Consider the following 15,629-nt stretch of genomic DNA (forward strand, 5'->3'; position numbering starts at 1 on the left):
TTGGCCGCAATCAAGGCCCAGCATTGCCGCCATCAAGGCCCAGCATTGGCCGCAATCAAGGCCCAGCATTGGCCGCCATCATGGCCCAGCATTGCCGCAATCAAGGCCCAGCATTGGCCGCCATCATGGCCCAGCATTGCCGCAATCAAGGCCCAGCATTGGCCCTGCTGGACCTGGGGTCCTGGGCGCGCGCTGGTCCGGTACACCTTGACCGAACTTAATTCTGACGCAGAAAAAAACTTGACTAATTATTGAAGCTATGATCCTGGTGCCATGATGGGCAGACCATGCGTGACCTCAAGCGCGTCTAGCGCAGACGCGTGTGCGACGTGAGGCATGAGACGCGCAGTACAAATAAATAAGAGTATTCTCAGTGTGAATATATGCAACAGTACCTGGTATACGTTATGGTATATTTTAATAAAATACTGTGATACATAGAGTTGCTAGTTGATACGACCTCACCGTGCGTTAACACTTCGTCCTGTGTTCAGTTGCTTTTAGTATTAGCTGGCATTTCAGGCGTTGCTTCGTAAATCCACTAAAAGGTAAAAGCGACCTGGATTCACTGGAATTCAGACATTGTTTGTATGTCCAATTGTTATCACAATTTCAAGATTCTCATATTTTATTCTAGAATTTAAAATAATTCAAATGAATTATTTGTATGTTTAAAATGAATTATATTTAGGCCCTGAAGTTTAGGTGGTAAATTGTCTCTCTCTTTTTGTTTTTGCTTCATTTCTTTCTGTGTTCTTGTGCGATTCAATAGGTAATTTTTTTGCAGTAAAGGAAAAAGAATCGCGGTCGCAAAGACCTGGATGTTTGATGTAACTTTTAACCGGTCAGGGTCATTATTCTCTGATGACAGTGCAGGCAATGATTGTATGATCATCCTGCTCGACCTTGCTACATCTCGTCTTGCACCACTACTCTCTCAATTTTATTAATTAAATCGTCGTCGTCTTGGTGGCCGCTGAATGGCCGACATTTTGCCCTCAATATTTTTCAATTAGGGTTATGTGACGGTGTTGATCTGGAGACCTGAGCATATGCATGCAACGTGGTCCATGTCGACATTAGCTCTTCAGCACACATCACGCGAACGAACGATTTAGCTCGTGGTAACCGCTGAATTTAGTGACACGATAGACCCTGTGTCTTCTAAAATAAACGTAGAAATTGATTGCTTCGAGCTTGCGACTGCATCGTGATCACTGTGTTGTTGGAGGGACTGTTTAAAATGGCTTATATTCATTATTGTGACTGAAATTGATGTCTGACTGTAACTTGTTTTTTTTTATCGGTTGAAGCATGCAAATCTATAACATTTACATGCATTGTTCTGAACATTAAGTCTAAAATCGATTGTTGAAGTGATGCTCGTCAGTTAGCATTACAGCTGGAACCATTTTGCGGCTGATCTTTCGCTTTCGTGAATTTATACTTTGGTTTACTTTCACCCACACCAGCGCCGGCACGTACCTATGCGCGCAGCCATGAATACAGGCATGCATCGAACAGCATTTCGCGTGAAACAGACATACCTAGGCTTAGAATTTATCGGCACACGAAAATTTAGAATTTTTTTTAAACACTCACTCGTTTCAGCAATTCATGTAAACAGATAGCTTCGTTCAAATCTTTGCTTATCAGTTGAATTATGGTTATCATACTTCTGAGCAAGTTGGAATTTTATGGAAATGTTGGAAACCCATTTAATGGTTAGTATTGTCTGCAACTGGAAATGCGAACCATGCGACAACAGTACCGCTCTGAAGCAATTTTTTGATTATATTTGTATTGTGATGTGGTTTGAAGGAGCTCGGATTCTGGCGCTGTTATTAAAACGCATTCCTTTCACCTTGCGTCTGGATCCTGGCATGTGGAGGTGGACTTTTTGTTTGCCAAATTAACCTTTACCTTCACCGTCCGAATATGTGATGGCGCTCGGCCAGACCCATGACTGGTGATGCCCAGCCGTTCCCATGCCTGGTGTAGTGGTGGTTGTGTCCAGCCGTTCCCATGCCTGGTGTAGCGTTGGTTGTGTCCGGCCGTTCCCATGCCTGGTGTAGTGGTGGTTGTGCCCAGCCGTTCCCATGCCTGGTGTAGTGGTGGTTGTGTACGGCCGTTTCCATGCCTGGTGTAGCGGTAGTATTGTACGGCCGTTACCATGCCTGGTGTAGTGGTGGTTGTGTCCAGCCGTTCTCATGCCTGGTGTAGTGGTGGTTGTGTACGGCCGTTCCCATGCCTGGTGTAGTGGTGGTTGTGTACGGCCGTTCCCATAGCTGGAGTGGTGGTGGTTGTGTGCAGCCGTGTACAACTATAGATGCCAGGTGGTGGTGTTGGTGGTGAAGTACTGTGCACGCGCGTCGCTGAGCGGCGGTTGTCCCACGGAGACTGACTCCGACCCAGTCAGTTTTGTTGAGGCGGCAGTGGTGGGTGAAGTGCGAGTGAGCGTCGAGGGCTGGAACGTGAGACTCTATATAGAATCGCCTGATCATGGTGCTCACTTTATCGTAAGTTAAAGCCCGTGATTTGTAGCATGTTTAAAGGTAGTTTTGACACGCCAGCATGTTTCGAAACGTGTAAAAATTGCCGGTTGACTCAGAAAGAGTAAACTTCTAAGTCGACAGGTGGCAGAAAGTGTCGATAGAATAATTTCAATTGGTTTTCTCGATTATTTAAAGAATCGATTTCGTGGCGCGTGATTGCAATAAGTGCTTTTATTTAATATGGAGGTTTTCATCTAAAAAAGTTCCGTCTGAAATCTTATGTGACAAATAAAATGTCGGTATCATTGATTGTGGACAGTCTTGGCTGCGTATACACTTCTTATTTAGTCCCATACAGCCTTTAGAGTTCAAACTTACAGAACTCGTAACCACGCCTGAAACCGTTGTAACACGCCTGAAAGAAATTCCTTTACATGTCATTTGAAATGATAAATGCGATTAACATTCGCAGAATACGCTGATTTTCAGCCCCATTTTTTTGTGACAAAGCCCTTCGTAGATGTATATATACCTATACCAGCCATGTTCTTTCTTCCGGGTATCCGGCCTGCTGCTTCCCCAGGAAGAAGCAAGAGTACCGTCATAAAAGTCATGGCATACCTGTTCCGTTCTCATGTTTACTAGCTGCCTTTACCAATAAATGATGTACTTCCAAACGAGCGGAATTTATGCGTATAAATACTCCCAGCGTACATCGTGTCAAGGCCGAATCGAATCTATTATAGACTTTAGAAATTTTAGGCAAATCTTTGGTGGCAAGAATATCAGAAGTAATTAGCTGTAAAACTACCGTTATATATAGAATTGACGTACTTCTTCACAGAGGTTTCTTTGTGGGTATCTTGCATCAGGAATGACATGTATACCGGGGAACTGGCTGTCTCGGACGTTGTCTACTGCTGAATATAAGAAAACTGCGTTCTCTCAAACATTGATTTCTATATTTACCAATAAGTCCAACTTGTTCTAATGGTTTGTCAGACGTGTAGGGTGTAGCTCTAAATTACTATCATTATCAGTTTAGGCAGTTTTCACAACCTGCCAGTTTAGTTGATTTGAAGTTTCAAGTTGGTCTTAGTGGTAAAGTATTTGTACTGCTTCAATGTTGAAGATCAGAGCCTGATAATCACCGGCCACGTTCGACAGCTTCTAGATGTAGGTACGAGTAATTCGACTAAAACTTGACTGCAGTGAAGAAGCAATGGAGTACGGTTTGGCGTGTGCAGATCTGCAGAGGCCTTTATGGCAGAAAGTCGCCATCAGGAAAGACAAACAATTAGTATATAACTAAAACAAATCATGAGTATAATATAGATTTAATGAGTGTTAAACAGAGTTAATTCTTTGCCACCCAACCTTCAACGGATATTGTGTGAATGGTGATTCAATTTGTTAGATTTTTTTGCAAATCAGTTTGTTTGTAAATTGAAACCAAATGAAATAATTGAAGAGTATTTTGCAGCTTGCTTCTTTATACTTCGTGGACGAGTAAGTTTGGGATCTGTGCGTCATAAGATACATTTCATGTATTGAATAAATGGAATGCAAGAGCGAGTAACTGGTGCTCGGGAAATTTCAGTTGTGCAAAACCGTTTTGAAGAATCCATTCACGTTTTGGCGAGTTAAAATCTCCTGCTGGTTAATTTCAATGTGGCGTAATTCTTTCTGTTCGGTTCTTCTAAGACTTGAATAAATTGATTTTTTAAGGCTTCCTGTGAACATGACTAAGTGTAATGACAAGCAAGCTGTGGTCCATTGTTAACTGGGGCATGAATTGTGAATGAGATCCACTACAGTTTCACCGAACGAAGATGAGGTGAACAACTTAACTAACTCTCCACGGTCTGAATATTACTTTCATTCACGAAGAGCACCTTAGAAAGATTGTGGCATCCTCGAACCGTTATCCAGGTTATTTTTAATATAAAAAGATTAAGACCAAATATCTTGCTACTTCAGTTCGTTCTAAATATATAAAAGATTCTTAGGCCGAGTTTTCAAAATTTAATGAAATAATTTCAAATGAAAATATGAATTACTACAAATTATTTTTGAATTATTATGATACCCAACGTTTGCCTGCCTGTTGAAGTTTGCGACAATTATAAGTGTTTTCAACTGCATGTATTGGAGTTATTGTCCTGAATAATCGCATTTGACGTTTACGTGAATTCGTTGTAATCCGCGATCCTAGGTACGCATTGCGTACCAAGTAACTTGCTTTGGTCTGGTATAACTTGCTTGCCGTGGTTGTCGATCGAGCTCAACTGCCTTGATCGAGTTGATTCCAACCGTTCAGACTTCAGAGCCTAGCCAAGAGGTTTTAACGACTTTATCGACTAGGCTGAGCTTGTCTAGCAAAGAAATTTGTGATTGAAGAGCATGTGGAACTTTTTTTACTATTAAGTTGTCGTTGGGAGAATGATGTGAAAAGAGAGAATCTTTTGAGAATTGAATAACGCACGAACAATAAATAAACTCGGCGCAGTGCGCACTGTTAGATCACTGCATCTTGACCCTTGTTAGATGAATTGCTGGCGTTTTAAATTAAATGTTTTGTCGGGCTATGTCGTACAATTAAATCCAATTAAATTTTGAAATCATGGTTAGAAAAGGTGTTTGCGCATTTTCCCGAAGTACACTCATGTAGTGTACATGAGTGTTTGCGCATTTTCCCGAAGTCTGTGACAAAAGCAGAGTGGAGTGAAAAATCGTGACCTATATATTCAATTAAACAGTGTTTAAAATTTATAGCGACTTCGGGTATAAAATAAAACTTCGGCAGATGACGCTAATTAAGTGTCACGCTCACTGCTACGGTCACCGGGTCTCGCCTTGTGCATTCCTAACACCCGCCAAAACTTTTCCCTCCGCCCTGTCGTGAAATTGTTTTCACATTTTCCACCATTGATTCATGATAGGGCCCTGCTCCATTTTTTAACTCATAAACAGGCATCTTGAGAATTATATTGTGGCCGAAGTTGAAGCCAGAACAACGTAGTCGAAATGTTAAAAAAAAATTCTCCTACCTATATTTTCTTTCATCAGATGAATTATTCAAATTTAGTGATGAATTCCCAAAAATTTTAACTACAATTCGTTTTTATTATTCATTCCATTCCTTCCCCGGCCAAATGCCTCGACAGAATTTTTGCTAGTATCATAACACTCTAACTCGAAATGCACGAAACAATATTTTTCCCGCCGTTCGCTTGCAGGGAGCTGCAATTGAGTGCGGCGCGGCGCGGGGTGGCATTGAGCGCACGTTTTTTCCATCCTGGATCACTAGTCTTCCGGCCAGCGCTCGGCAGCCTCAATTGCAGTTCTTGCGCCCTGCGCCCACCGCTGCTCGAAACGATGATCTGTTTCCGCTGCCACTTCTGCTTCCGGATCCCGCAATTTATTAATGGATACCACCTAGGTATCTTATCTTGCATTCTGTGCATTTGCATTTTATGCTGCATTATCTCAAAGAGGAATGATACCATCGATATTATGTTTCCTTCCAAACTATATTTGCTGGATGTTTAAACGTTTAATAAAATGTAATGAATGTATAGCGGGGTGGCATTAGCGCGTAGAGTTGGACTGCGCTATCGAAGTGCCATCTACAGTAGATGTGCAAAGCTGGACGACTCTAGCGTGCAGAGCTGTACGACACTAGCGTGCAGAGCTGTACGACACTAGCGTGCAGAGCTGTACGACACTAGCGTGCAGAGCTGTACGACACTAGCGTGCAGAGCTGGATAACGCTAGCCGGCTAGCGTGCAGAGCTGTACAGCACTAGCGTGCAGAGCTGTACAGCACTAGCGTGCAGAGCTGTACAGCACTAGCGTGCAGAGCTGTACAGCACTAGCGTGCAGAGCTGAATGGCACTAGCGTGCAGAGCTGGACGGCACTAGCGTGCAGAGCTGGACGGCACTAGCGTGCAGAGCTGGACGGCACTAGCGTGCAGAGCTGGATGGCACTAGCGTGCAGAGCTGGATGGCACTAGCGTGCAGAGCTGGACAGCACGAATATCCAGCCGTCTGTGGGAGTAGAGCCTATAACTCTCGCCAGAGAAAGTGCGCTTAACTCTTTTCACTTTCGTTTGCCACAGCTAACTGCTGCTATTGTCGCTGCTGATGAATCTTTTGTAGTGTTTCGACTGCCCCACCTGCTGATGGTTTTCTTCAAGTTAACGACGGCAAGCCAATTTAATCTCGGATTTTAATCTTCTGTTTAAATTTTCAAATAATTCATCTTCTTCTTATTGCTCATCAGATCGATTATTTAAATTTCATGGAAGCCTGCAAATTGGACACAGAGCTCTGGTTATTCACAGCAGTATCTATTATCTATGATTTATTTATGAACGTTCATGCATTTGTTTGAAGCCTGTCGTTGCATGTAAATATTGGGGCTTTTTGGGCGCGTGTCCACAACACCAGTCATGTCATTGTGTTTGATGGGTGATTGAAATTGGGTGTGATTTAAAACTAAAGCCGGAAAGTTAATTGAAACTTATAGCTTCATTCATATTCATTCATTCTGTGACTAAATTCTATTTATAATTGGAAATTTAAGTTTCCTCACTTCCAAAACTAGTTTGTATGTTTTTTTTCTTAAATTAACACTGCTTTAGTTTGAAAATTAGCAACGTTATTAAGGCAACGAGTTTATGGAGATGCTGAAACCTTGAAAATTTTCTGTCACCTAGTAACGCCGGGTCAAGCTGCTAGTTACCGAATAACCATGTTTGTCGTAACGTAAAGCATGAATTTATACGTCGCGCCAATTAAATACTTTGATTACAAAAACGGAGCGATATATTGTTCAATGTAACACCATCTAATGATCAAATTTTTTTGTGGGTGAAGTTTTCTACACCAATGTTAAAGTTGGAAATATTTGAAGTGCTGAATACACATCGACTAATTGTTACCGCAAATTTATAATTTACGCAGCTTATCAAGATTCAGCCTCGGTGCTGAGTTGGTTTACATTCACTTTTGATGGTAGGAGAAACGTAATTCTTCGATCAGTTGGAAGCTGTCACTATCGCCTCACCGGGTGGCGCATGTCACGTCGATGCATGTAATGTCACGCTCGTTACGAGCGTAACGGCTACTATCTCGTATACTCACGCACGTCACTTGCTTCTAATACGCGTGAAGTCACAACTCGCACAAGCGTCTCTTGCGTGAACGTTGTGTTGCTTTCAACGTTTTTTCGCTGGTTGTTAGCGAAAAATTCATAAGAATTTAGCGTCGCTCAGCGGTGGACCACGGCAATCTGGTGATGCTTCAAGACTAAACTGCATACTCAAAATGCAATTAGGTACTCGTTTTCCTAAACTGCTCTGGTGCTCGGGATCCTGTTGAAAAATAGTGGATATGTGTCAAGTGCTGATAAAAGTATTTGAAGCATCGACAGCCATAACAGATGCAATGATGACGAACTTTTTTTTCTGCTGTTACTCGCTCTAATCAACCCGCATTTTTACTTCGTCTAATGTAACTCGAGATGTGCGTAATGAGTCTTAAACCAAAGATCGATGGTGGGGTTGGGTGTTGGCAACGTGTCTCAGCTGGAGGTGGCTCAAAAAGCGTGTTGAAACACCAAATGAAACCTGCACGACTCTAGTGTCTTAATTACGATTCTTTGTGCGATCGAGTTAATCCAATACCAATAGTTTGCCTAGTGATGCATCTCGCATCGTCATTGTTCGTACCTGAATTCCAGGGAACCTAGAGTTTTCTTCTGCAAACTGAAGATTTACCCTTGATATACATATTGATGTATTAACCTTCGTCAATGCTAGCCATGCATATCTTGAGTCCTGGTATCCAGAATTACCGTCAGCTAACGAAGGGATAAGCAATTTTGTTTCCTATGAATATGATAATCGTTGCAACCAGTTAGAAGAAAGAACCACGTTATATACGCGTGTAACTTTTGTTAGAATGATGTTCTTGCAGGCAAAGACCCTTGACCTGATCGTCTATGCCATTTTCTTGTTATGAATTTTTTTTGTATGCTCCTGTGTGAATAAAGAATAAAGAATATATGTATCCGGTTACCTTTAAATATTTGTTCCCTACATTAGGCTAAACTAGACTTTCTTTCTATCAATTATCCCGAACGATTTACTTTCATTGTCCTCAAATTATAGTAAAGAGACAGTTAACGAAACAGAAGCGCTGCCAATTCTTCATATAAAGATTCAAGGTTGAATGGAACTTAGCAGTGAAGAATTAAAATTAGAAGAATTCAAAGTCTACCGAGACACTAAAGCTGATGCCGCAAGACCTGCTTAATTCTTGTTATAAATTTTTGATTGTATTGAATAGCTGATTGGTGATTCTTAGAATTGGCCGATAGATGTATTCTACAGTCCCGTAAATTTGTACTGTGCAAATAAATATATTCATTTTCTCAATCGTTCAAGCCATAAGTGTTCCATCATTATTAATTCGAAGTTTTCACTACCTAATATTTATCCAAATAAAAATGTATACACCTACCGAATTTATATATTACTCTTGCCTGCTTTTTCATATCATCCACAATTATCTAGTTTTGTTTAACAATAAGTTAATTCAACTTTTTTTATCTCTGATTGACTATCAAATAGAAACTGTATGCCTCTGTTAAAATAAATACGATTTCTATTTAGTTCTGCACTGATTTTTTAACTTTTTATGCTGTGAAATTCTATAATCATATTCATGTACATTCTGCATAGAAAATGTTATTATTCTTCTATAAGAACATAATATTATTGTTCCTTCTTACAGAGTTCTCCAAGTCCATCAGTCCCGTTGCACCCTAACTTGCACCCAGCCACACCGCCTCGAGGTTGAACTCGGCGTTTAAGTTTGTTCAAATCAAACAAAACCCGTCACTTTTCTCTGTAATTAAACCATTGATCAACTGCGGTAGTTACTCAATTGTTTGTATGAGTGCCTGGACGTGGAAGAAGAGGTCAAACTAAGATGGTCTCCCGCAGAAAAATTTTGTCCCGATCCCGCGACGATCTGAACCTGGAGCAGCCTCAGGTCGAGGACGAGGAGAACGTCTGGTACACCACAGAGACTTGCTTCGAGGTCAGCATACAACAGATATACAAGTCCATTATTGTATTCCACTTTAAATTCACTACACGGATGTTATATTTCGTTCAAATCGCACTACTCTATAAGTGCCATTATTGTATAGTTAAATGTTGCACATTTCTACCATCAAATTACTTGCTTCAATAACAATTTTTCCCATTATACTATGAGTATTACCAATTTACTTATTGTTCACTTATTTATTGGAATGATTTGCGTGCGCTCGTCCTACACCCTTAGATTATCTGCCTACGTAGGGTCGGTCGAACAATGCATGTTGAAATTACCGCCATAAATGTTGTAAAGTATATTATGCACTGCAAAAAACTGCAGTGCATAATATACTGCAGTGCCTTACTTACTGCAAATATAATACTTACTGCTGTATAATATATGCAGTGACTTACTGCAAAAAAAAATTCACTCTCAGTAAACGACTCGCGCGCACGAAATTAATGAGCAACAGCTTTAACAAAAGACTTTCAATATTTACCTTTTGTGCACTTGGAAACTGTCGTGTGATATCTTCGTTAGATCAAAAATAAGAACCAACACATCAATCAAAACTACTGTCTCATCCTTGGCGTTCAAATATCGAGTAGTTTTTAACGTGGTATAATGTAATGCCCTTCAGTTTATTCTTCTGATTTGCCTATGAACGACGAAATTGCAACTTTTTAGCTTCTGCTGCTACTTGCATTGTCAGAGACTGGCAACCTTTAAAAGAACGCGGCCTCCATATGAATTTTTTTTTGCGAGGCTCAATGACTATCGACTCCGTAAACCTGCATTCCGTAGTCACATTAAAACCTCGAATTGTTCGAAAAAAAATTTTGTTGTCGATCATATTTTATTTCATGAACAGCTATTAAATTTCAGTTTCATATTTACAAGTTGACATAATATTTATCGGTTGACAGATTCGTCATTTTAAGCATGATTGTGAACGATTTTGGATTGTGATATACAAAATATTGTTAGTAATTAGACTTTGTCTGACAGGAGCACATTCATGAAGTGTTCCTGAAGTGGTCGCAGATCGACGATGAGATCTGGTCCAAGGTGATCGTGTTCGAGAAGAACAGGCGCGTGGCCAAGGCCTACCTCAGATCACCTGTACTTACCGTCAACGGCACCAACATTGGATTTGATGGCTTCAGGTTAGATACCAAAAAGGTGGATACTTTGCAGAGGAGTTTGGGAAGTATATATATTTGGTTTCAGGCTTCAGACCCGTTTTTAACTTGACTGATGTACGTTACATCGGAGTTTTTGAAGCATAAATTTTGTTTAAAGCAATAGGTGCGTTTTTAACTTGACCGATGATTTAAAACGGAGGTTGTGGAGAGTAATTTTGCTTTCAGGTTTCAGTTCAGCTTTTAACTTGACTAATACGGTTCAACGGAGGTTGTGAAGAATAAATTGGGTTTCAAGCTTCAGGTTCAGATTTAACGTGACCGATATGATGGAGGATTGGAATTATAAATTTAGTTTGAACCTGTAGAAAAATTGTGCAACGTTTCAAGTAAACTGAGTTTCTGTATAACTAGTAGTCAGAGATGTTTAGGGTACTGCAACATTGGCTATGCTGGAAATGCTTTTGTTGGAATTTTTGAAGGTTGAGATGGGTAAGGTTTGGCATTTTTTATGTTGATATGCACAGAAAAGGTACATCATAAGTGGGTTTACCGACACATGTTTTTTCTTTTTTTACTTGTCACGTTCAAAATGTTATTGTCAAACTAAAGCCGACCTGTTATTGAATTCAACAGCTTTTACACCAGGTTCTGTATGTATATAATATGAATATTGAAGGCTTAAAACCCGTCAGGTTGGGACTGGCTGGCTTCGAGAATCCCATGAGGGAACCGAAGACGGAAGAAGTCATCTCTCGGCAAATTGGGCTGGTGAGCGAGGCTTGCAATTTTTTTGATTAAGTGAAGTTGTATGAACGTGAAGTGGTTATTAAGTCCAAGGAGGATGCAAAATTTACGATATTGATTTATGTAGAATGAATTACTATTAATCCAACCCAATTTTCTATTGGGAGTTAATTTGAAATTACTTTAATTTGCATTAGTCGTATTATTATTTGGGCCTGGAAATTTAGGGCTGTGCTAGAGAAAATGGATACCCTGCTGATTTTAAATCTGTTGCGAATACCGGGCCTTAGAGTTGTGAATATCTCCTGAGCATTTAAATCTAAAAAAAGCAGAGGTTTAGTTCACTGCTGCTGTATTGATTCTCAGCCAGAAATCATGCGTACTTGAGTCAAAACGTCATCGTTTAAAATATCAATTCACAAGATTCTAATGAAGGTATACATAAGAAAATTCGGAGTGCCCAACAGTGTATTTTCCACCATGAAAACGTCATTACACAAAAATAGAACTCAAAATAATTAAAAATTATACCGAAATCGAAATTAAAATGGTATTTAAATGAATTTGATATTAATTCAGTTTAATTTAAATGAAATCATGACGAACATACCGAAAAACAACCAAATTCAAGCTAATAATTTTAAATTTACTGTAACTTAAAATGCATAGATAAAAAACAAGCATCGCTTTCTACCATTGTACACTTACGACGTTGATGCGACAAACTGTCGTTCGTGCTTCAGGGCTGCAAGCTTCGCATGGACGAGGATGGCAACATTCTCGTCAAGCGGATCTCGAACTCGAACGTGTACGTCAAGGCCGTCGACGACGAGAACAGCATCAGCAACGACGTGTTGCGCCTTCCTAACCAGGCGCTGGAGCTCAGTAAACCGATCAAGGTGAGAACTTCAGTTGTTGCTTATTTTATTATCAAGAAAGTCAATAGGCGAGCTTGGTTATGATCTGTGATATCTTGATGATGACGTGTGATATGCCTCTTGCCATCCACATGTTGTCATTACATAGAGTGTACCAGGTCAAATTGAATAATAGTTTATTGGGCCAAGCTAAGATTGTGTACCGAGTGCATAGTTTTCAAATGATGTAGAAGCCGATGCCTGTTCCTACTCCCGGTATAAGTGTAATTTCTTAAAAATATAAGTTATTTTTAATTGTACATACTACTTTTATCAGGTTTATATGTTTACATGGCCTTCCAAAAATGAGTTCTTATTATTAAATTTAAATTTTGTCTGCATGATCTGCTGTTTAGTAATATAAACCTACTTGTCGTCAGTGTACATTGCCATCCAAAATATGTTTCGTGGAACATACGTTTTGGCATCAAAATCCGTAGAAGCGAAATTATTAGTACAGTTGTCTGAAAAATTCATGTAATACATTACGTGGCTATTCTCTTTTTGGATTATACATATAGAAAAACCATAGAATACCTTCTGTCTGCCAATAAATCTGAGTAATAAAGTTAACTTTACCGAATCTTGACCGTTGATTTTGTACGCAGGCTTTCGACATCCGCAAGTTTGAAGCGAACATAGACAAGGAGATGCGCAAGATTTACCCCAACCGCTCTAAACTGGAGGCGCAGTGCATCCTTCCTATCGCCTTCTCAAAGAACGCTCCTCAGCTTCTGCAGTGTCCCTCCTGGGTCATGATCATCAATGTCGTCGCGCTCGACATGCTCAAGAGCAAGCTGCCTAATGGTGTGTTTTTTTTTTCATTTGATTATCTCTTACAAATGAATCATTACTATTTTCTTGCTACAAACTACAATTGCTGCCACATTCTCTCATTCTCAAGAACATGTCGAATTTCATGATATGAGTTTTATAACTAAATTCGTCCATCTGGGTAGGACAAGACATTAATTAAACAAGCACTTGGGCCACGTACTTTTCATTGCATCGTATACACATTCAGAACAAGTCATCATAGTTGCGATAAAATAATGCAATTTTGAACAAGTATCTCTTTTACTTAGCTTACGCGTTTTCGTTGCAATTCAGTTGACATTTTTAATCTCTTATTGTGCCCTTTCAACGTGTGTGCTATTGTAAATTATTGAGAGGTTAACTGTTTCAAGTTATTAAGTATATTTTGTCACTGATTTTAACATTACATCTCATCCGTGATGCTATATAATGCTGAAAATCCTAATCTTCGTATATCTTTATCTTTAATTCAAACTTCTCTTATAATCTCCAATTTGTTCTGTGAACGCATATAACGTGTCTGCAGCTCGCGCCCCACCGCCCAATATTCGCAACCGCCCCCGACTGCCGGTGCCTGAAGAGGATCCCTACAGCGTGACCGGCTCCAGCAGCAGCAACGGCAGCAAGCCTGGCAAGCCTCCCAAACTCCCACCGAGGGAAGGCGGTAAATCAAACTCCAAGGTGCGTAATAGGTACATATTCTTGGAATTTTAATTACTGCAAGCTGGAATATCCAGTGGCTGCTTTTCTGATAATTCTGCCTGGTTTATTAGATCTAAGATGGCAGTTGCCTATTGTTCAAGGACTGTTGAGCAGGCTACGTCATGGTTAACTGTTTCGTGCATTGCGTCATGTTCTTCATACCTGCTCGGTGATCTAAGATTAGTGAGATTAATCGAGGTGAAAGTGTTTGAGAAACAATAAAATTTTCCTTTTCTTCAGGGCGAATACGTTTATATCGAAGACAGCATTCTTCGTCCCTTCCGATCTTCCAGGAAAAACGGGAGCAAAGATGCTGCTCCTAAAAATGGTAATATAGTTCAGAGCTTGCGATTGCATTAATTCTATTTAGCTGCTCCGTGTTAACAGCTGCTTTTTTCTCTATAGAATCGTTTGAAAAGTCCTAACTTAGAGCTTATAGGATCGATGGAAGACTTTTCGGATCATAAGATCTTTTCTTTGGCTTGACTAAATCGACAATTGAGCCTTGATTTCATAATTTTAACTCAAATATTTCGGTCATGTTCCAGGTTTGCGCTGGAAAACTATCGTCCAAGTATATACTGGTTGCAAATTTGTTAAATACGCTATTCTATCTTTTACTTTCAGTTCGAACTCGTTTCCCAAACTTTAAAGCACTTGTGATAAGCTTCTCTTGTATTCTTTAATGTACATTATCAATCAATAGTAGTACTTGAATATTTCATACCCCAGTGTTTATTGATAGGTTTGTTAACGAATTATTCTCTAAAACCAGACGACCCTTACTACTGCGGTCTGCGCGCTCGCACCACAAACTTCAAAGGTAGCGACAAAGATCGAGCCGACATGGTGCGAGGCCAGTATATGGCTTACCAACAACAGCATCAGCAGCAACAGCAGCAAGCACCCATCCTGCCTGCACATCCTCATCCAGGCCTGTACCACGCGCGCAGCTACGAGTCCGCAATGGGAAAACGTGAGTTCTTAAGGCCAAAATTTTTATTAGCGAACCGTCATTCCTAGAATAGGTTATCTTATGTTGCTATGCAGGATCTACCCGACCTCAGGTCGCAATCCCGGTGTGTTCGCAACAAGTTAAACTCTTCCGCTTGATCTGACTCCTAAGGATCTCAACGTAATAATTAGTCGGTCGTCAAGGATACAAAACTGATTTACAATGATTATTTCCTTTATTTCACTCAATTCAAGCTCCCCAAAGTTGACCATGGAATTAATTACCATCGCTTTTAATGTTAAATTTTGCCATCGTGAAAATCTATTTCGATTCGAAAGAAGAGCTACTGGCGGTAACCTAGCTACGAACTACTAGCTACGAACGCGTTGCACTCAAAAATGTGGAGCTGACAAATAAATAATTATACCACCAAAATATTTGACATAAAATAGAACTAAAAAATTATCAAATAGCCAATTAATGAAATCTCTTAATGAGCTCCATGAAAGTCACCTCTATATAATGGAAGGGATCTACAGAAAATAAACTTGATTTCAAATTCACATTGATAGTAGGTCGTGTTTTGATTGGATAAACATGATGTATTTATTACGAGTAACGATTTATTCGCTTTATTTCTAGATTGATAAGTGTAAATACTGAATGTTTATTTGTTGTGAATACTAATAATAATGTTGTGTTACTCATCTAATTTTAATGATAATGTTAATTTACACATCTAA

General features: G+C 39.9%; 1 protein-coding gene across 7 annotated transcripts in view; it reads left to right on the forward strand.

Annotated features, from left to right (window-relative positions):
• LOC108675829 overlaps positions 1-15,629 on the forward strand; it is a 47,588-nt gene that overhangs the window by 27,448 nt on the left and 4,511 nt on the right. For 6 of the 7 annotated variants that reach the window (XR_001931142.2, XR_001931141.2, XM_018163859.2 and 3 more), the window contains exons 2-9: positions 9,296-9,604; positions 10,616-10,773; positions 11,445-11,520; positions 12,240-12,395; positions 13,022-13,220; positions 13,756-13,910; positions 14,172-14,259; positions 14,707-14,907. Coding sequence is in view for 5 of the 7 variants with exons in the window: in XM_018163859.2 (XP_018019348.1) it covers positions 9,494-9,604; positions 10,616-10,773; positions 11,445-11,520; positions 12,240-12,395; positions 13,022-13,220; positions 13,756-13,910; positions 14,172-14,259; positions 14,707-14,907 (1,144 nt within the window). In the remaining 2 variants the exon portion in view is untranslated. Of the gene's footprint in view, positions 1-2,412; positions 2,520-9,295; positions 9,605-10,615; positions 10,774-11,444; positions 11,521-12,239; positions 12,396-13,021; positions 13,221-13,755; positions 13,911-14,171; positions 14,260-14,706; positions 14,908-15,629 lie in introns of those variants that run through there. The other variant, XM_018163861.2, reaches the window with a different exon arrangement.

Source organism: Hyalella azteca, unplaced genomic scaffold (assembly GCF_000764305.2).
Source record: "Hyalella azteca isolate HAZT.00-mixed unplaced genomic scaffold, Hazt_2.0.2 contig8429, whole genome shotgun sequence".
Lineage (NCBI taxonomy): Eukaryota > Metazoa > Arthropoda > Malacostraca > Amphipoda > Hyalellidae > Hyalella > Hyalella azteca.